This window comes from Alosa pseudoharengus, unplaced genomic scaffold (assembly GCF_046254945.1).
Source record: "Alosa pseudoharengus isolate Yale_2024_CS ecotype anadromous, Long Island Sound unplaced genomic scaffold, YU_APseudo_1.1 YU_APseudo_1.1_scf_22, whole genome shotgun sequence".
NCBI lineage: Eukaryota > Metazoa > Chordata > Actinopteri > Clupeiformes > Clupeidae > Alosa > Alosa pseudoharengus.
In genome coordinates this window covers 5,888,701-5,910,728 of record NW_027468680.1, presented here as the reverse complement: position 1 = coordinate 5,910,728, position 22,028 = coordinate 5,888,701, and the positions used below count along the sequence as shown (strand labels likewise).

At 43.5% G+C, this 22,028-nt stretch overlaps 1 protein-coding gene across 1 annotated transcript; it reads right to left on the bottom strand.

The window, feature by feature from the left end:
• Positions 1-59: 59 nt before the first annotated feature.
• On the bottom strand, positions 60-11,683 carry pnoca (prepronociceptin a). Its single transcript, XM_076299846.1, has 3 exons — positions 11,595-11,683; positions 4,356-4,491; positions 60-1,588 (listed from the first exon to the last, which is right to left on the bottom strand). The coding sequence occupies exons 2-3, from the start codon at positions 4,476-4,478 to the stop codon at positions 995-997; spliced, it is 717 nt and encodes a 238-aa protein (XP_076155961.1). The 5' UTR covers positions 4,479-4,491; positions 11,595-11,683; the 3' UTR covers positions 60-994.
• Between the last annotated feature and the right edge of the window lie 10,345 nt (positions 11,684-22,028).

Below are 22,028 nucleotides of genomic sequence, written 5' to 3'. Positions count from 1 at the left end.
TCATTTGCTGCATGACAAGCCACAAAGGAAATAGTAAACTATTTTATTGGTATGTTCAACTTTGTTCCTATTTACAAGTTGTTATTCTGAACAATCAAATGATTTCACACAACAGAAAGAAATTATCAAAATAAACACTTTACATACGTACAGGTTGTTTCATATACACAAACACAGCTGATTAGATCCCTATGTAGTGACAGAAGCCTTGGATTAAACCATAGAGATCTCATCAGGAGAAACGAATGCATCATCATCGCAGATAGAAGACCTGGCAATGTTTCCTGTGTGCCTGAACTCTATATGTTCTCAGATTTTTCATGACTTGTATAATTAATTAAAATATTTGTATAATTCAACCAAATATTACAATGTCCATTGGATTTTTAAAGTCACATTAGTCCAGCAACAGGACTCTCATTAGATATGCAAGGTTATCATTCAGACAAGTGTTGTCTTTCTCAATTTAGCCACAAGATGGCAGTGTTTGACAGAGCCTATTGGATAGTAGTTGACAGTATGAGCAGATTATTATCGAATATCGCTCTGGGCAATAGGCCTAACTTTTAAAGAAAGAAACTTTCCCTCATTCCTTTTATCAAACTAATCTGATCTATCTCTACAGAGTTGTTTATCTCGGATTTCTCTGAGTGTCGTCTTGTAAAATAAGTATTTAGTCATAAAATGTTTTCCAACTGAGATGCTTCTTGCCTCCCGGGATACAGTCAAGCTAGTAAATCAAGATTTCTTTTTTTTTTATCAACAACAATAGCCAGATTTAACTTTGACCTACTTTTAGGCCGAGGAATAGGCTGTGGTTTGTCCTCATGTAAAAATGTTGAGATGGGTTGACTAAGTGTGAGAAGCAAGAGGAAATGTGTATGACCTTTCTGTTGCGTAGTTTAGAAGGTCACTGTGTGAACTGAAGAACTGCAGTGTGGAGTGGACGAAAGGATTTGTTTGTACAGTGACTGGACAGGTATCAACAAAGGCCTTAGACCTCATTTTGTTGGGTGAGGTCAGCTGAGACGCTGTTATACTCGCTAGATCGGGTGCTCATGCCCAGGTACTGCTTTAGAAACTCAGAGAAACGTTTCTGGTTGTTCCACTTTCGGGCAGATTTACGGACGCCTATGAAGCCACCGTAACGTTTCTGGTAGGACCTCCCTGGGTTCATCAGCTTCTTGTAGCCGTACTTGCCCTTCAGGAAGCCGCCGAAGCGTTTGGTCAGGTTGATGGCGACCCCGTCGCCCTCGTCCCTGTCTTCCTCCTCGTCCTCCTCCTCGTCCTCGTCCTCCTGGTTCCCCTCCACGGTCTCGGACGCCAGCTGGGTCGTCCGGCTCCTGACGCCCTGCTGATCCAGACCCAGTGCCCGGGCCACATGGTCAAACCTCTGCAAGGCTCCGGAGTAGGGCAGTCCACCATCCTCCTGCTCCAGGGGCAGCAGACTGGCCACATCCTCCTGGGAGCGTTTCAGCATGGCGCCCCCTAGGGACTGGGAGGGTACCTGTGGCTTCTCCACAACCTTGCGGCACATCTCCCAGTTGAGGCCTGGAGAGACGTTACCATGGCACTCTACAAGACACACCTGCAGGGCACATGGTTTGGGGAACGAACGGAAAGTGACCAGAAGTTAGTGAACCATGGAAAGAAACCTGTGCTTTGCTTCTCACAATTTTTAGGATGGTGACATTATGTGGTGGTTGACCTCTGTGACCCAAATCTTTTTTCTGTCAGCTCTGTCGGCTCTGTAACTGTTGTCTCCAACCACATCTAGAGGGAGGGAGTGATTTTTTTTATCCCACAGAGGGTTGTGTAGTTATCTGCATGGTTTAATGTGTCAGGAAGTTTAATTTCAGCTTTTTGAAATGTCGCTTTTCACTTTTCAGTCCTTCTATAATCAATCATGAGTGTGAACTAAAAAGGACAGACTGGACACAAACATACACGCTCAATACAAATATGTCATCGACATGTGTAAACGTCAACTCTTTTTTTTTGCATGTTTTCTGTTTCATCAAAGGAATTCAATTAGTCGACCATGCAAATTAAAAGCCAGGCTCCAGGGACGCCGTTTTGTAGCTGTACAGAGGAAATGTGCCCTTTTCTGGCCATCCAAGCTGTTAACTGATGGAGAACAGCCCTGAGGGGGTCTCCAGCGAACACCACAGGAGGCCGCTCTGTTCCATCAACTTCCCCCAGAAGCTCTCACCACACACTGGTATTGTGGCGCTCGATAATTATGCGGCGGGATAATTGAATCCCCCACGTCCCCCCAGATACAAGTTGAGCTGTCCCGGCCCAAGCTCAGAACCAGGCCGACACCAGAACCGACTGCTCTGCATCTGCGTAAAGCTGTAGGCCTGTAGCAATCTGGGTAGTGGTAGTGGTAATGGGCATAGATATTGGAAAGCTAGATACTGCATTGGGCTCCAGAGCGTACGTAAATACGTGTCTCTGATTACCGGCAAGTGTTGCCCATAGACAGTAAGGTGTTTGCCCCCAGCAAATATGGCGGCCGCATTCACGTATGTCACCGAATAGAACCAGACTTTCCAATGAGGAGACACAGCACTCAAAAAATCCTCCATAGAAATGTATGGGGTTAGTTTGTAACGCCAATATGGCAGTTGTCTACACATATCCCACACCTTCCGTGGCAAAACGTCAACATGTGAATACATTGAGCCAATCATGTGTTGTGATCTCGCCGCTGGAGCAAGATTGGTGTCGTGAAGCCTTGCGCACGCGCATTTCTGCCGAAATAGATGCCCGATAAGTGCCCAAAAAGCGTTGCAATATGGCTGCCGAGTGGAGGGACTTGCCTAAAAGGACTTTGATAGAACTCGATGGACAATGCGGTATCTAGCTTTCTAATATGGTAGTGGTAGTGTAGAGCTAATATCTATGGTAGTGGTAGTGTAGGAGCTAATATCTATGGTAGTGGTAGTGTAGGAGCTAATATCTATGGTAGTGGTAGTGTAGGAGCTAATATCTAGTGTAGGAGCTAAAGAACTTGGATAACATGCAGTAGCCACAAACAAAGTCATGGCTTGGCCTGGCTGCTACAAAGTCCTTTTAGGCAAGTCCCTCCACTCGGCGGCCGTATTGCAATGCTTTTTGGGCACTTATCGGGCATCTATTTTGGGTAGAACTGCGCGTGCGCAATGCTTCACAAATCATGACATACCAACCTCGCTCCAGCTGCGAGATTACAACAAATGATTGGCACAATTGGCACGATGTATTCACATGTCAACTTTTGTGTGGATGACTGCCATGTTTGCGTTACAAACTAACCCCACTCATTTCTATGGGAGATTCTTTGAGTGCCGTGTCTCCTCATTAGAAAATATCTGGCTGCTACTGTTGTGCCCTTGAGCAAGGCACTTAACCCCAAATTGCTCCAGGGGGACTGGCCCCTGCAATTGGTATCTGTAAGTCACTTTGAATAAAAGAGTCAGCTAGAGCCCCAGCCGTGGCACAACTGGCTGGGGCACCTGCACCGTACGCCGGCGACCCGGTTTCTACTCCCGCCCTGTGGTCCTTTCCGGATCCCACCCCGACTCTCTCTCCCACTCACTTCCTGTCATTCTCCACTATCCTGTCACATAGAATAGAAGCCCCCACCAAACAAAAGTGCATCAGTAAGCACGTGAGTACCTATATTAGTTGTTGGGCTGCTGAGGGCATTCAATTACTATCAACTAAAATGTTCTGAGCTAAATCATAGTGTCACCCGGAGAGAAGAAATACTCTTTTCTGATTGGCTGGTGGGGTGGCTATTAATTCTGAATAACGGGACACCTATGAAGTTGTACAACAAACTGAACAAGTCGGCTTCTTTTTATGCGGAACCGCTTGCGTTTTCTTTGCGTGCTACATAGGCATGACTATTGCCTATAGTGGCAAACGGGTGATAAGCGGGATAACGGCCTTCGAGGTGTCCTGTTATGCGGAGGGGAGTTCTTTGCCTCTCGCACTCGTCCATTAATTCCGTATAACAGGACACCTCGGCAGCCGATATCCCTTACTTTTTTCCCTGAAACATATGTAATATTGTGATTTAATTTGCTCTAATTTTAGCCTACTCTTAATAATGCATGTCTAAAACGGTAGCTTTGGGGAAATCATTAACTGCCGGGTATTTCTTCAATAACTGGTTAATTGTTCAGTGAACGTCCATTAAAAAGGACAAGCAAGACAATTAAACTGGATCAATGAATTGATCAATATCTGTTTAAAGATATCATTAATTACTGATCCATGATGAGCTATTGCCAGCCGTATGATTGACAGCGGTGGTATTAGTGATTATTATTGATCATGGGCTGAGGAGTGAAGTGAAATCTGACCAGTGTGTTGAAGGCTTGGTCTTTGGGCAGGAGTTCAAGGCAGGAGAGGCAGTCCCCCTGACAGTCACTGTATCCAGGCGCAAACAGACCGAGGAACACCAGGATCCACAGAGGCGTCTTCATGGCTGGGTGGAACCTTTATCAAGGACACAGAGAGAGAGGGGTTTACTGAGAGGTTTGAGAGAGAGAGAGAGAGAGAGAGAGAGAGAGAGAGAGAGAGAGAGAGGGCAATCAAAATCCAAGATGTCAAGTCTAAAACCAATCTCAGACCAGCTTTCCAAAATCAGACCATCTCTTCACCGTCAGAGATACAAAGCAGAGACAGATTCTTACAGGCTAAGAGAGAGGGGTTTACTGAGAGGTTTGAGAGAGAGAGAGAGAGAGAGAGAGAGCAATCAAAATGCTAACAGGCTAAGTGCCACAGAGAAATTCTGGAACAGAAAAAGATGGTCACTCTGTACGACTAGTGAGGTTGAGACAGAGATGCACTTTCTCCTTTACTGTCCAAAATGTAATCAGATAAGAAAGGGATATTTTTTACAGTTCTCAGACAAAATTCCACATTTTAGATCCCTTAAAGACACTGCTAAATTGGCCCAACTACTAGGAGAAGGACTGACTGCTATATTGGCTACGAAATACATTGCAGACTGCCATGACATGATGACACGACCGACAGTGAGATAGACATCTTGCCATAATGCCTGACCTAATGTCTATACTTAATCTAATCTATTGTATGTATGGACTGTGTGTGTGTGTGTGTGTGTGTGTGTGTGTATATGTGTGTGTATGTGTGTGTGTGTGTGTGTGTGATGTCTGAGAGATGTGAGAGATGGTGCTTTCTTGCCTATTAATGATAATATACTCTGAGAGAATTCAGTGCCAGCAGACTACGATATATCAAAATGAAAATTCTGGAGCATTTTGTATTATTCTTATTATTTGCAACATTGTCAGACCCTAAATGGCTGGTCAGACAAGACCTTATACTGGCAGTCATATGCTATCGTGACCTTGGCAAACTCGGGAAGTCTGGTAAAGATTGTGTGTGTGTGGAGGGGGGGTTGACAAACAAACAAACTCATCATCTTGTTGTACTTCATTAGCAAAACTCATCATCTCGGTTAATTGAGGTTTGAATTAGCGCTTGTGGCATAATGAGGCGAGGCGGCCATTTTGGGTTTTGTCAGACCCAACAACCCTGGCACAGAGTTAGTCATCAAGCAGACTTAAGCAACAACACGAAAACTGCTCTCCGAACACAACACAAACACTAATATCATAAAAATAATAACAATAATGCACTTGCTGTAACGATCAATTAATGAATTACACATGATTATGACATGTAATGTAACTGTATTAAGCCTTCACCACATCTCATAGCCTGTACATATAGTAAAATATAATATTATTTATGCTGTTGTACTTGCACTTGTGTAATTGATATACAAACGTTTGCATTGAATTTCATTGGCGTTATACATATGCGCTGGCAAAAAATTGCAAAAAAGTTTGATCTTGTGATAAGATATACGCCTGAACCTTATAAGTTTATTAGAGTCTTCCCAATTCAAAGCTGACAGCGTCAACCATGTTTTTTGAGTGTGTCTCTCGTATGAACAAGAGCAATCTCAGACATGAAGAACTGTGACATACATTTGATTGCCTCCTGAGAAACTTCTTCTAAAGTGAATTGTGTAGACGGAGTGAGTGTTCAGCACAAGGCACTGCGGCTGCTGTCTTTGTCTGTTCTCGAGCAGATCTATAACAAAGCCAATTCTATTAACAGCTCGTGTCCATCACCCAGCATTGTTCCGTAGACATCTAATCTCTCCTTTTCTCCGGCGCACACACAGGGAGATTCGAGACTGACACATCAGTTCTCCGGTACAGAACTAACTTCATTACACTTTTCTGAGAACACATCTCGATGAAGACCAAATGTGGGAATCAATATCTGCCTAGAGTAAGTTTGTAATTTGTAAAAAAAAAAACGAATAAGAAACAGAAAACGTGTACAAATATGGAGAGCAGAGTGAATTGCAGACTAACTTCACCACACCCCGCTTATTGATCTGTTGCTTTTAAAATCAACTCTCTGACTAAGGCAGCTTTTTCCTTCTGAGAAGCTCTCTCTAAGTGAGTTACTGTAGCTCTCACAGACAGCTGAGGTGTTTCAGGGCTGTCTTTGCCAAGAGAGCTATCCAGAGAGAGAGAGACAAGAGACATGCTGTCATCAAATTGATTTTGGTTTTGTGTGACTTTGATGCTCACTTCGGCTGTAGTTTTCAGAAAATTATGTATTTTTCTAAAGGGGCTCAGAGATCTGCTAAGAGATTTCTTGGTGGGTTTCAGTGCATGTGCATACGGTAGGTGTGTGTGTGTCTTTGTGTCTGTGTGTGTGTGTGTGTGTGTGTGCGTGCGTGCGTGCGTGTGCGTGTGTGTGTGTCTTCCGTGCTGAAATTTATGTCGACCGCACCCATGTAGAAAAGAAGGACAGAAGGCTGGTGAATTAACAGGCAAACTAACAAATGAGCCAAAACAGAGATAATCGAAAGCCCCGAAATCAATAAATTTGCTCTCTAGAGAAGACATGGAAGGCATGCCTGGGGGTATTTGGGGAGTGACAAAAGCATATCGACTAATGTCTCTCACAAAACCAATTTTTTAATCTTGTTGTAACATCAAACCTTTAAGGCCAAGAAAACGACAGAACTGTGTTGTTATTAATGTTCTTACAATTGATGGTATGAATCTAACATCTCTTCTTGAGCCATTAACACTGTACTTTTTATTTTTTTTATTGATTTTTCCAAATGTTCCCAAAACCAAGCGTGTGACTCAATGTGTCTGACTCTGCGGGACTCAGGGCAGAGCAGTACGGTCCTGACCATCCAGTAGCCACATGGCAAACAAGCCTCTACATGTCATGAAGCCATCTGTCCAGCCTTTGACAGATTGAGATGGAGACTTGTCATCTCAGCGGCACGTGTGTGCAAACCAAACATCGTTCTTCAAACTTGATTCATGATGAGAGTCAGGCCTTCTGTTTTCTCAATATGTGCCATAATGGCTCCACAACCCTACCCACGTTGGTGTAAAATATTGCTCCTGCTGTAGAAGAATGTTCTTGGATCTGAATTAGGTGTGAGGGGGAGTTGGTGAGGAAACCTGCATTGGCTTTCTGTTATTGGGGCGTTTGTTCTGACAACTCACTCTGATCTAATAGTTTGATCATCCAGCCAGTGTCCAATTTTCATTTAACTCAGATTGAATGGAATGGGATGAGATCTCCTCCCTGGTCCATTTCCTACAAAGAAAGCCCCAAACGCCTGCTTGCACCGAGAGAGAAAAAAAAAACAATGTTCCTCAATCTTGATGGACTCACTATCTCGAGAGATCTCGAGAGCCACACGCTGGGTCAATCAAGATTGGAAATCAAACAGTCCCACAAGTCAATGGCTCATTGCTTTCTTCGTCACAGCGGTCATTACAGAAGCCCGTGGCTTCAAATGAACACTGGGTCTCCTCTATAAAGCCATGTTCTCCACTCACTACCACCCAGCCAAATGGACTGGACAGCCATCACCAGGGGATGGAGACAAGCCATGCGAATGCTGTGTTAGCAAGACTCATTAGTGTCCATGAACGTACTCTTGACTTGAGTGACTCATTCTACTTGTGGGTTATATAGAACACTCTGGCCTCCAGAGAACTTTTTTTTACAAAGATGTATTCTTGTCATCACGGTTTCAAACTACGTTGTGCTTCTAGTTGGTTGGTCCCTTCAAAAAAAAGGGGTGCTATTTTTCAATAAGACAAACCCTGCAGTTGTCTATACTTATATGCATTCCTCTGGAATCATATAAAAATGCTGTTGACTCAATGCCAAGTTTATGTATTTGATATGGACCTGGCATTTACAGCAATAAATATCATTAACTTGATCATGACTGACATCACAGGGAGGATCAATTAGACTGAGCCATTTAAAACATAAATCCCAAATTGACCTTGAGCATTAATTGATTCCATATGGGACATAAAAGATCAGCCATAATGTCTCTAAATAAGTCCATTCAACAGTGGCAGCCAACGCCCATTACAATGTGTGTGTGTGTGGGGGGGGGGGAGGTGTAACAAAGCAAAACTTTGACTTTTCCTCCACCTGTTCCAGCGGACAGGCTGATTGGACCCAGAGGAAGGTCCAGACCCCACACCCAGATGGTGATTGTGCAGCCAGAGGTCTGGACATTGCCCAGACGGGAGCCCATCAAAAGGGGAAAAGCGTGAACCATTATGAAGGTCATAGAGAGAGCCACACAGAGACACATCAGACGTAGGGTGGATTCAGTTTCCCCTCTCTGAATCAAATGCTTGTGGCTGGATGGGACAAACGTCTCTACAAAGATACACCCTTTTAGTGCAATAAGCTCAAAAATGATCCTTGTGGCGCCAGCGGAATGGTGAATATAGTGAATATGGCCTCTTCGCCTCCTCCACATTTGTCTGTTTGACTTCCGCACAAAACCTTTCCTTTTCTGTTTGTGCACCTTTTTCCTCCTTTATCAACCATGAGCAAGAGAAAGAGGGAGAGAGAGAGAGAGAGAGAGAGAGAGAGAGAGAGAGAGAGAGAACAAGAGAGAAAGAGAAACAATTCACCACACTGCAATGCAGTGAGAGAACCAGACGCGATTCACCCTGACACCCATGACATGGCGATAGATTATCTAATCAGAAAGGCATTAGTTTGGTTTCATGGTTGTGATACACATTAGATGGGTAATTTTTTATTTTATTTTCACTGATGGATTGAACTTATGGCTTCAGGGCAAGGGTATTTCAAAGAATAAAGACACATCACTGAGATCCAGAAGCGAGAGATCTGTTAAGGCTTCCTATTTTTCCTTTTATCTTAAATGAATCAGCTTCAACAAAGAACAAATGATAATCAAGTGAGCCCCACATAGTTACAGATTCGATTCCTAGATAGAATATTAAGGTCACAAGAAAAACTTTGAAACTACCAACCCCACAACTCGAAGAAAGACAGTTATTGACCTGTTTGTCAACCTGAGAGAAATCTTGCGGCCAATAAGCCGCTTATCTCTACAGGTTTGGCATCGGTCTTGATAATCAGACGTTGATATCATAGAAGCTTTTGTTGTCTAATTTTCTCACATTGAAATAAGCTGTAATTTCTTGGAGATTGGGGCCAAATCCAAAGGCATGACTTCTTGACATCAGATAAACAAAAAGAAACAGCCTCCTCACACAGAATGGCTCTTACCACTGCCACTGGCTATGATAAGAAAAACAGAGGGGAAAAAAACGCTAATCCGCTGGGTATTCCTTCCTGCATTTCTGCTGCACTCAGGTCTATCTCTTGACCTTATGGTTTTTCTCAGGTCCTATTGGCTACCTGTGTCCACATAACGGAAAATCCCTCCTCCGTCTTTCACAACCCCCCTGCTTGTCTGACACACAGAAAATACAGTGGTGGTGGACAGGATAATTAAATGGAAATGCCTCCTAAAGAGAAGTGACTGTAAGCTAAAGATGTAAGGGGAACTGTGTCAGTGAATGCATCTCATGTCATAGCCCACAGCCCACTGTAATGCTTAATTTCTTGATTAGAAAAATCATTGTTTGTTTTGATTTTCTTTATATTTTTAAAGGCAGGATAAGAAAAACAATCTCATACTGTATCTTCAGGCTTTTCAGTAAGCATGGTCATTTTTAATCCTGAGGAAAATCTGTCCTGAGCATGACTTAAAGAGGAATTTATCACTACCATCTTATATATCTTTTGCAATGCCAGCAACTTATCGTCAGTTCATTTCACAGCAGCTTCCAGAGCAGAAGAGTCGTGACTCACTGGTTGAGATGAGTTTGGAATATGGTCCCCCTCTTTGTACTCTACAGTGTAATAACCACAGAGTTTATAGTAATATTCCTGAAACACTTTTTGTTCACTGATCCTAGCACACCAGCAAAACAATGCTCCATAAAGATAACCACCATTTAATGGGTTTCAACAAGAAAATATGTTCTCATTTCCTGAGGGGGGAAAATACTATACAGGATTGAGGATTAAATAATCCTAGAGCAATTATAGCCATTTCAAGCACACTGATAACAGAATTTGCTGTTTAAAAATGACTTCAGTGAAGAAACGTTTGTTTTAATCTGTCCCTGGTGCTGTCTTAATCCCTCGGTGTTGCGTTAAGCACAACCTCTTAGCCAATTGTCACAAAAGAAAAGAAACCAGCTGTGAAATAAGCCAGTGGCTGCAATGGAACATTGGACTTTTAATTAATCTGAGGAACGAACAAAAAAAACTGACTTGAAATGAAAATGTGCCTGATTAATCACAAGCAAAACAGTTTTTAGGTTAAATATTTTTGTCCTCTTATTGGGAATTTTCTTGCTTTGAAAATGCGCCCACAGAAAATTAGGCTCTTAATCTTCTCACGGATGTAAATGGGCATTTAATGGGTGGAGACTATATATAGAAGTGAATGGGACGGGGAATCCGAGCACATGAATGCTCGTCATTTAACATCTCCTCTGCAGTTTAGCGCACTGGGCACCTGAAACTGGGAACAAGTACTTCCTTCCGATCTCATCTTCCTCTCTCACACTACAAAAAAAGGAGTAGAGGACCAAAAAAATGGAAGTGTTGAAAAGAGTGTTGTAAAACTAGAGTTAGATCGATTTTTAGCCTGACAAAATCAATGATGAGATGATATTGAAAGTGATGTGAGAATTATGTTCCTACTAGTGAGAGAGCCTTCTGATCTGCTTCACGTGCGAGCCAATATGCCACACTAAAATCTCACAGACTGAGAGACCTCTCCCCAGCCACATGCTTCACAAGCACAACCAAACACAGCCAGAAAAATAGATCTGTAATTATGATATAGCCCTTTACAAACTTCTCATATTGAAACAAAAAGTAACAACCCAGATGCTTTAAAAAAAAAAAAACAGAGTAACAATCATTGCTTACAACATCAACATGATTTAAAGAAAGTGAACGAGTGTATGTGAGTGTGTGTTTGAGAGAGGGAGAAAGAGAAAGATGGACAAAGAGAAAGACAGAGAGAAAGAGAGACAGAGACGGAGACGGAGAGGTAAAAAGAGACAGATTCACTCAAGTTAGCTCTGGATTAAATCGTCCCCAGCGTTGCTGTGGCTGAATGAGCCCCTCCATGCCCTGCGCTCACTCACCTGTGTGTAAGAGTTGGGACGGCTGACGTGGAGGCTTGTCCTGGCGGCGGGCAGGCAGGTGCGTGGCTGAGTCTGAGGCTGAGTCTGAGGCTGAGTCTGTGTGTGAGGTGCCTGTAGTGTCCTGATGCTCCAGGCTGTGATTAGTAGAACTCAGTAGATGCTGTTGCTCAGATCTCTTATAAGCACACCCCTCCCTCTGGGCCAAGCCCCGCCCCCTCCCTCACAACTCTGACAGGACCGGAGAGAGAGAGAGAGGGAGGGAGGGAGAGAGAGAGAGAGAGAGAGAGAGGGAGAGAAGGAGGGAGGGAGGGAGAGAGAGAGAGAGAGAGGGAGGGAGAGAGAGACAAGAGAGATATGGAGGGAGAGGGGAATGGATGGAGAGAGAGAGAGGGAGGGAGGGAGAGAGAGAGGGAGAGAAAGACAAGAGAGATATAGAGGGAGAGGGGAATAGATGGAGAGAGAGGGGGAGAGAGGATGGTGGAGGGCAGGAAAGAGGGTGCACGAGAGAGAGAGCAGTAGAAGGGAAGAGAGTGAAAGAGAGAGAGAGAGGGAGAGAGAGTGAAAGAGGGAGAGAGAGGGAGAGAGAGTGAAAGAGGGAGAGAGAGGGAGAGAGAGAGAAAGAGGGTGAGTGGGCAAGAGAGAGAGAGAGAGAGAGAGAGAGCAGTAGAAGGGAAGAGAGTGAAAGAGAGAGAGAGAGGGAGAGAGAGAGAAAGAGGGTGAGTGGGCAAGAGAGAGAGGGAGGGAAAGAGGAGAGAGACACAGGTACTTACGTAGTCTGATTGACAGTAGTGCATCATATGGGCCTACGTGAGATATTCACACCCTCTTTTGCGTCAAGTGTGACGTGCTTCGGGTACGGACCGGGGATGTGCCACACCACTTTCAGAAAACTCCTCCCTCCCTCCCCCAACTCTTCACCAAGTTTCTTTCGAGTTCCTGAGGAGAATAGCCTTACTCACACAGATGCACTCAATTTTGGCCCACTGACTCAGGAGGAGGAAAGACTTTCCAGGTACACCTCTGGAAAACTCTCACAGTGTCTCTCTCCTGACGTTCAACCTCCACTGACGTCCATATGGTTTTATGTCCATCTCGCATAGCTAGGGATGACCTACAAAATGAACAGTTTAAAAAATAATTTCCAGCATTGCAGCACTCACCAACTGACCAGAGAAAGTGCCTGAAGCCAAACCCTGGGCAGTTCTGGGCAGTTCTGGCCATAATTATCAGATAGTCAATTAGGGAGCAGTTTATGACTCAACAGCTACTCTGAGGAAGAAGGAAGACAGCAACAGATTTTAGAGATAATGATAGATGACCTATGATTGTTTGTCTCTATAATTCCATAAAGATCTCAGACAAGCAGAGAGATAGGATAGCAATACAGTTATATCTTTGCTAAATTTTTAATCTCAAATGACATTATTCAATAATAGTGTTGTTACCCAAAACCATTGGCATCTGGCAATAGAAAGAACAGCACTCTTTCTAACGGGATGAAACCAGAATGAAGCTCAAGAGAAGGGGGGGGGGATTCAGCAAAGTCTTTGGCAGGTTCGATCCTGCACAGTAAACTGCAAGGCAAAAATAGTTAAAGCAACACAATGTAGTTTTGTTTACCTTAAAATAACAGCTTCAACTCATTTTGATGTACACTGATTTGAAAACACAGAGGATGGAGTATCAGGAATTGCACTATTGTGCTTTGGCAGGAGTGTGACACTCTCTGTTGGTTCTAGTCTAATGGGTTCGCCCTTAGTGTGCTAAACGGGTACCCAGTATGTGGAAAATTGACAAAAGGGAACTTGTAGATTCTAGATTACTGGGCAATTCCACACAAAACTGTCACATCCATAACGCCAACTAAATACCATGGCATTGGGTTGGCATTATGGATGTGACAGTTTTTAATTCACTTTATAGTAACCAGTAAGGCACAACATCAGTAAATCCTAGAGGGCTTTGCAGTTGGACCACTGACTCCTTCTGCATGTGAATCATTCTGGACGTGGAAGGAGGGAGAGGTAACAGCAGGAGTGACACCCAGCAGGGGAGGTGCGGGGAGGTGCGCGGGGAGGCGAGGCCAGCGACCGCACTCCGGTATGATGTATTATGTATTGTGTCTGTCTGTCAGCGCATCCCAGATATCCGGATGCCTCGCCTGCCAGCGGCACATCAAACAGCCCTGCGGATCTGGCCCAGAGCAGGCGTCTGTCCGTCAAGGAACCCCATCCGGAGAAGAGGCCCCGGGTAAACACAGCTATCCATTTCTGGATCTCTATTTCAGGCTCATCGTATAGTGAGTGCGTGGATGTCCTCTGGTCGATCACCTATGCAAACACTCCAAGCAAAATGGCTTCTAAAAGTAACATACAGTAGCTAGGGCAATATAGTGTCACAATTCTCACAACCAACCACAAGTTCTCCTTCTCATCGCGTCTGTTTCATGTCATCATTTAACATATTCAGACGAATTATTACATTAGACTTAACATCTTCTATCCCAGATCTATCCCTGACATTAGATCTAAAGTACTTGATCAGTTTTACTGAGGTGAGGTACAAACTGTTCTTAGAAACAATATGATTCATGTACCAAGATCATGTAGGTGGTGTGTGTGTGTGTGTGTGTGTGTGTGTGTGTGGGGGGGGGGTTACGAGAAAGAGACAGAAAGAGAAAAGCAAAGAGAAGGAGGGAGAGAGAGAGAGAGAGCAAGAGGGAGGGAGAAGGAGAGAAGGGTATTCTAGACAACACTCGAGAAACACATCCCCCCTCATCAGGCTGTGTGACTTTCAGGCAAAGCCCCGGACGCCCGTGGTCCTGAGATGAGCCGCCATTGTGGCTCCCAGCTTGACGGCATGCAGGCCGTGTTTGTGGCGGTTGCGTGAAGGCTCTGTGCCTGGACTTGCCCAGTGGGAGCTCCTGGGCTTATAGGGGTCTTACTGGGGTAATGGAGCCCTCTGAAGAGGGCCATGCAGGGATGTGTTTTGCTCACCAACCCACGGTGATCTCCATCATGGTTGTGTGTAACAAATATCATACCAGCTCTTTTTCAGCCACCCATAGCCACCCAAGATTAGGGATAAAATCATAGTGCAACTGATAAAAGTATATACTGTATATAATCAGCATGTCATTTCATCTGTGTCTCTGTATTCTATACTTTAGTGTAACTATATATGCATCAAAGAGGACCACAAGGATCACTACGTTTTTCTTGACGATCCTGAGCATTCACAAAGCATTATCTTGTGAGTGAAGAACCAGTGACTGATCTTCTTTCAGTGACAGAAGGGAGCCATGTTTATGTGTATCTGCTCCTTTAAACCACTCTCTGCAGAGGGCACTGCTGTGGAGGATCCAGAGGCTGAGCAGTGGCCGCAGCAGCAGACTCAACGGAGCGCCAGAAGCCCTCATCAAGCTAAATCCATATGACACCGTTGACAATGATGTGTTTATGTGTCATGAAATCTGGGCGGTCATGAGCCATATGCTCTGAGTCTGACCCAGTCAGACTGTGCAGTCTCAATCAGGGATGGATCTGACCCTGACCTTGACCAGCCACCAGGGGTGGTAGTGTGGCTCTGTGAAAAGATACAGTCCGCATTTCGGTTTTGTGAAAGGTCGTTGACATATACTGTAAGTATGAGTGTATATACTCTTTTGATCCCGTGAGGGAAATTTGGTCTCTGCATTTATCCCAATCCGTGAATTAGTGAAACACACAGCACACAGTGAACACACAGTGAGGTGAAGCATACACTAATCTCGGTGTAGTGAGCTGCCTACTACAACAGCGGCGCTCGGGGAGCAGTGAGGGGTTGGGTGCCTTGCTCAAGGTCATCCGTTCCTACTGGTCGGGGTTCGAACCGGCAACCCTCCGGTTAGAAGTTCGAAGCGCTAACCAGTAGGCCACGGCTGCCCCCACATATATGACTTCAGTAGCCAATCATTGTACACAACTCCCTAACGTGCTCCTATAGGTGAGCTCAGTCCAAACCACGTTGCTTGTTTCACCAGTCACTACTTCGTTTCACTCTATGAAAAGATTCTGGCCTCTAACGATTGGGAAACGTTTCCAACTCTAGCATTGTATCGGGTGTACACTTTGCGTTAACTTTGATATCATTGGTCCAGCCAAACCAATCACATTTATAAGGGAACCCTAACGTTACTTACTAATAACACTAATAACAATAACACATTTACAAACTGATAATAAACACATCGGCAGTCAGGAAACACCTTTGCTGTGTAAATGTACACATTCATCCAACTGCAATTTTAGTGTTTATGCAGGCATGTATCTACTGTTTACCACAGCCATGTCTTCCCCTCTCATCTATGATTGGCCCAACGAATGTCTTCCCCTCTCATCGATGATTGGCCCAACGAATGTCTTCCCCTCTCATCGATGATAGGCCCTCCACCCTGGTGGCTGAGGAAACATTAAGGCATTGAGAGGAGCCAGACTATCTCAGTGAAATGAAAATGAGTGGAGCTAGGCGGGCGAGGCCAGGCTACATCAGTCAGGCCAATCACATAAAGAGGTTCCTTATGCCACAATAAAGACAAGTGAAATCTGGCAATGTCTGTAATTACAATTTATTAAATTTAATTGAATCCAATCAAGGCTTGTCTGAAGACATTCAAATCAGGCTTCGTGCACAATTGTTTTGTGAGTGCTGCAGATTTGTAGCCTGGTAATCAGAGTGAATTGACTCACCAAGTGCAAGTCTAACTAACTTGTTTGGAGTCCAGTGATCATGGGCCGATTATGAACTTTCGGGCCCCTGGGCCCAGATGTATTAAGGGCCCCCCACTAATTGTTATATATGTGGGAGGGGGGGTTTGGGGGTCCTCCCCCAGAAAAAAATTAATTTGTTTGATGTGATTTCCTGTATTCTGGTGCATTTTGGGGATGGCCAATACTAAATTCAATCAGATTCATAGCCTACATCCTGATTTGTTGATACTGAGGCAATGATTCCATGCTTGGGCTTCAGGGCCCCCTGACCCCTTGGGCCCCTGGGCCTGGGCCCAGTAGGCCCGTGCAGTAATCCATCCCTGCCAGTGATATGCAGAGTAGTTTCCTGTGCAGTGAAGAGGAAACTATTTTAAATGTCCACTTAAACTCTGACTAAACCACTGGCCAGCTGGTCCTGATAACACCGGTTTAAGCCAGAGTTACATGAAAAAAAAGTAATTGTTCACTACTTGCTTACCTCTACAAGACTTACTACTGGAATACATGCAAGAGCCGCTGGTCTGTGAACGTTAAGTACTGAGAGCCTCCCGGCATCCCAAGCTTTTAGGGGGATGTCTTGCAGCTCTGTTATCAGGGACTGGAGCCGGTGGAACATAACATTATGTTTGATTAGCGCCTTCCAAGAACAGTGTAAGTGTGTGTTTAAGTGATGTGTGAAGTGTGTGTGGCTGTGTTGCATTGGATGAGGCTCACACACCTACACTGAGCTTCATTATGACCATTAGTGTTCTACTAAGTGAGCTAGAATTCTTCATACTCAGGGAGTGACACAGTTTGAATCATTTAAAACCCTAAAAAAGATTTCTCTACGGAAACCTAATCACTTGTACTTGTACGAGCATTAACAGGAGCCGTTTTTACAGTCTTGAGGTAACTTTGTAGTCTGCAGTGACTCTGTAATTCAATTTAGCTTGCAATTTTTAACAGGAATGTGCTCCATCATCTCAAAGGACAAATCATATTTACCGGATAAAACAGTGTACCACTATTATTTAAAATAAAAAAAAGATATCTGAAGTTTCTTTTCTGGATATTGAATGAAACCAATGAAACAGGGAAATGTTGAAAAAGAGGAAATGTTAAATTTGTGGTCAGAAGAAAAACAAAATGGCGTGACAGGGTCGGAGGCGATTCTTCAACAGTCCATCTGTGGTGCCCTATGACTCCATGTAGGGAATGACCCCAGGCAGAGTCTCCTAACACATTAAACCCATATCATTTGTTACCATGACGTTGTCAAATGGATCTCCATACATTCATCCAGCTACAGGCCAAATGAAAGTGATGGAAGGACACAAGTAGGTCTACAAATGCTGCCCAGTGGCCATAGGAAATGATGTCCAATGATGTAAGGCATTTGAGATGTCAGAATCACCCATGAAGAACTGTAAGAATAGTTGAAGAAAAAATCTGAAAAAAAGACTGATGGTGCTGCTCTACGGAGCTCCGGAGAGGTCACATGTGGAAAGTTTTTCTGTGTGATTTCCTGTTTCCTGTACCATCAAAACAATAAAGCGGGGTCTTGAAAAGTTTAAAGTGTGCTCAAAATTACTTAAGAAGGCAACTGTAAACATGATCATCTTCATGTAGACATTTAAATTGTGGGCACATATTAGTGATGTGTGCACACAATTTACTTTACCCTGCCCACATAGTAGCCTAGACAGTGTTGTGCATATTATTATGACATGGTCATCCCTATGTTCCCCGGGTCCTATGTTCCCCGCTCGGGTTTAGGGTTAGGGTCCTATGTTCCCCGCTCGGTTTTAGGGTTAGGGTCCTATGTTCCCCGCTCGGGTTTAGGGTTAGGGTCCTATTTTCCCCGGTCCCATTCAAGCAGGGAACATAGGACCTAGGGAACATAGGACCCGGGGAACATACTGTAGGTATGCTCCCATTATGACCACTGCATAGCAGTCATATAGGGACACACACACATATCCACACGCACAGACACACAGGCATGCACACACACACACACACACACACACATCCACACGCACTGGCACAGACATACACACACACACATAAATGCGCACACACACACACACACACACACACACACACACACACACAAGCACTGGCACAGACATACACACACACACATAAACGCGCACACACACACACACACACACACACACACACAAGCACACACGCACACACACACACACACACACACACACACAGGCACGCACATACAAGCATACACAAAAGTTAAGAGATGAAGACAAATTGAAAAGCGTGATTTATTTTCGCAGGGAGGATAGGCCTACAGGAGCGGCGGTCATATTTTGTACCGCTACGCAGTACATCTAGGCTAGTTTATGATCTTCATGTGCACGTCTGCAATCTACTTTACAGTAACATCCCCAAAAAGTAGGCTACAATTTTTTTTTCACTTGACACTTCAGGGGCTCCATACTGTTCTTCACTTTCTAAAATACTGTAGGCTAGTTTGGTGCAGAGCGGTAGATAAAACAGAGTGGCGTCACTCCCATAGACCTCCATAGACAAACAATGGCGGAGCTTTTTCCAGGCTACTTCCGCGTTATGCTGAGCTCAAAAGTTCCTAACTTTGACATTCACAGCCCCATTCACTTCCATTGCTTTCTGCCTGATATTGTCAGTGGTAAGTAGACGAAAGTACGACAATTTTTTAATTGCCATATGTATTTCCTATACCAACTGTACTAGTAGATACTGGTATTGTTCTTTGAGTTTTTTTGTGCTGCTTGTTTAACTAGTTAATAAAAAATCTATTGAAAGCCTAAAATGTATCAGTCATCCTTTTTATGCTGTAGTCTTACCAGCCGGTTGAAATATGAGTTATAAGTGTTTTATTGAAACAGTTAATAACTTATGGAGTTACAAGTATGTTATTGAAACAGTGGGTGTCTTATTTTACTGTATTGATCAAACTTTTCACATTGAAGTTGTTATTGATTGTTATTTGTTTATGTATTTTTGACACATGTTTATGTCTTAAAATATTACCAAGGCTGTGTGCTGGCCACCTTTATGCTATTTCTTCAAAAGAACTGAACAGATTTAATGCATGATCAAACTTTTAAAATGTAAGCTGTTATGCTACTGATTGCTATTCATTTATATAGTTCACTGACCTCAACTAGATCGGCACGAAACTTGGGCGTTGTAATTGATGACCGACTTAACTTCTCTGAGCATATAGCTTCTATTGCAAAATCATGTCGGTTTATGCTTTACAACATTAGGAAGATCAGACCTTATCTGACACAAGATTCCACACAACTTCTTGTTCAGACCATGGTCATCTCTAAGCTGGACTATTGTAATTCACTATTAGCTGGCTTACCCACTTGTGTAACAAGATCATTACAGCTGATTCAAAATGCTGGTGCACGCCTGGTCTTCAATCAGCCAAAGAGGACACATGTAACTCCTCTCCTAGTTACTCTCCATTGGCTCCCTATAGTAGCCAGAATTAAATTTAAATCTCTCACTTTGACCTATAGGACACTAACTAGATCTGCTCCTAGTTATTTTAATTCAATAATCAAGCCTTACATCCCCAACCGCCCACTGCGGTCTTCTGGTGAGCGTATGTTGTGTCGACCAGTCATAAAAACTGGGTCTAATTCCAGACTCTTTTCTTCAGTGGTTCCATGTTGGTGGAATGAACTGCCCAGTGCTCTCCGTTCCTGTGGTAGTTTTGGGTCGTTTAAGAAGGGTCTAAAGACATTCCTATTCAACATATACTTAGTTGTTTAAGCGCTTATGTGTTATGGTTTATATAATGTTGTTTTTTTTTTAATTGGGCTGTTAATTAATTTGATATTATTGTTTATTATTGATATTCTCCTTAATGTAGTCTTAGCATGTCATTGTTTTTATATTATTGATTGAATTGACATTATTGTTTTATCATTGCTTTTTTATTAGGCTATTGATTGAATTGATATTATTGTGTACTACAACTATTCTCCTTACTATATTTGACCTACATTTTAATCTGTTCCCTGTTCAATTTTAAATATTATTATGTTGTTTTGTATTTATGTGTCGCTTTGGACAAAGGCGTCTGCTAAATCCATAACCATAACCATAACCATAACCATATAGGCTATTTATTTGATATACGTTTATGGCTTAGGCTTACAATTATCAAGGTTGTGTGGTAGATTTAGGGGGGGGCACCTTCATCCTCATCTCACCAACAGAACTGGAAAGGACACTGGATCTAATTTCCACAAACAAACAGGTTTTGACAATGTAAGTAAAGTATACACGTGATACAGGCAAATGTAGGAACCCGATACTGATATCCAGCAAGGGAAAAAACGTTCAATGTTAGAACTACCAAAGAACATATTTTAGATCGATGTTTGCAGATCAATTATACTCGCAATATGTAATGGACACTAGTCGCAACTCTTTTTCTATGGGTGGTTTGGCGCGTTTTCACCTCAAACTCTACGTCCAGCTTTTTGTCCTGCTCATCCAACTTGTGGCGCTTCTGTCCACTGTTCTACCTGCAGATATCTGATATAGAAAGATATCTGAAGTTTCTTTTCTGGATATTGAATGAAACCAATGAAACAGGGAAATGTTGAAAAAGAGGAAATGTTACATTTGTGGTCAGAAGAAAAACAAAATGGCGTGACAGGGTCGGAGGCGATTCTTCAACAGTCCATCTGTGGTGCCCTATGACTCCATGTAGGGAATGACCCCAGGCAGAGTCTCCTGACACACTAAACCCATATCATTTGTTACCATGACGTTGTCAAATGGATCTCCATACATTCATCCAGCTACAGGCCAAATGAAAGTGATGGAAGGACACAAGTAGGTCTACAAATGCTGCCCAGTGGCCATAGGAAATGATGTCCAATGTAAGGCATTTTAGATGTCAGAATCACCCATGAAGAACTGTAAGAATAGTTGAAGAAAAAATCTGAAAAAAAGACTGATGGTGCTGCTCTACGGAGCTCCGGAGAGGTCACATGTGGAAAGTTTTTCTGTGTGATTTCCTGTTTCCTGTACCATCAAAACAATAAAGCGGGGTCTTGAAAAGTTTAAAGTGTGCTCAAAATTACTTAAGAAGGCAACTGTAAACATGATCATCTTCATGTAGACATTTAAATTGTGGGCACATTTTAGTGATGTGTGCACACAATTTACTTTACCCTGCCCACATAGTAGCCTAGACAGTGTTGTGCATATTATTGTGCACATATGTTCCCCGGGTCCTATGTTCCCCGCTCGGGTTTAGGGTTAGGGTCCTATGTTCCCCGCTCGGGTTTAGGGTTAGGGTCCTATGTTCCCTGCTCGGGTTTAGGGTTAGGGTCCTATGTTCCCCGGTCCCATTCAAGCGGGGAACATAGGACCTAGGGAACATAGGAACCGGGGAACATACTGTAGGTATGCTCCCATTATGATCGCTGCATAGCAGTCATATAAGGACACACACACACATACACACGCACAGACACACAGGCATGCACACACACACACACACACACACACATCCACACGCACTGGCACAGACATACACACACACACATAAATGCGCACACACACACACACACACACACACACACACACAAGCACTGGCACAGACATACACACACACACATAAACGCGCACACACACACACACACACACACACACAAGCACACACGCACAC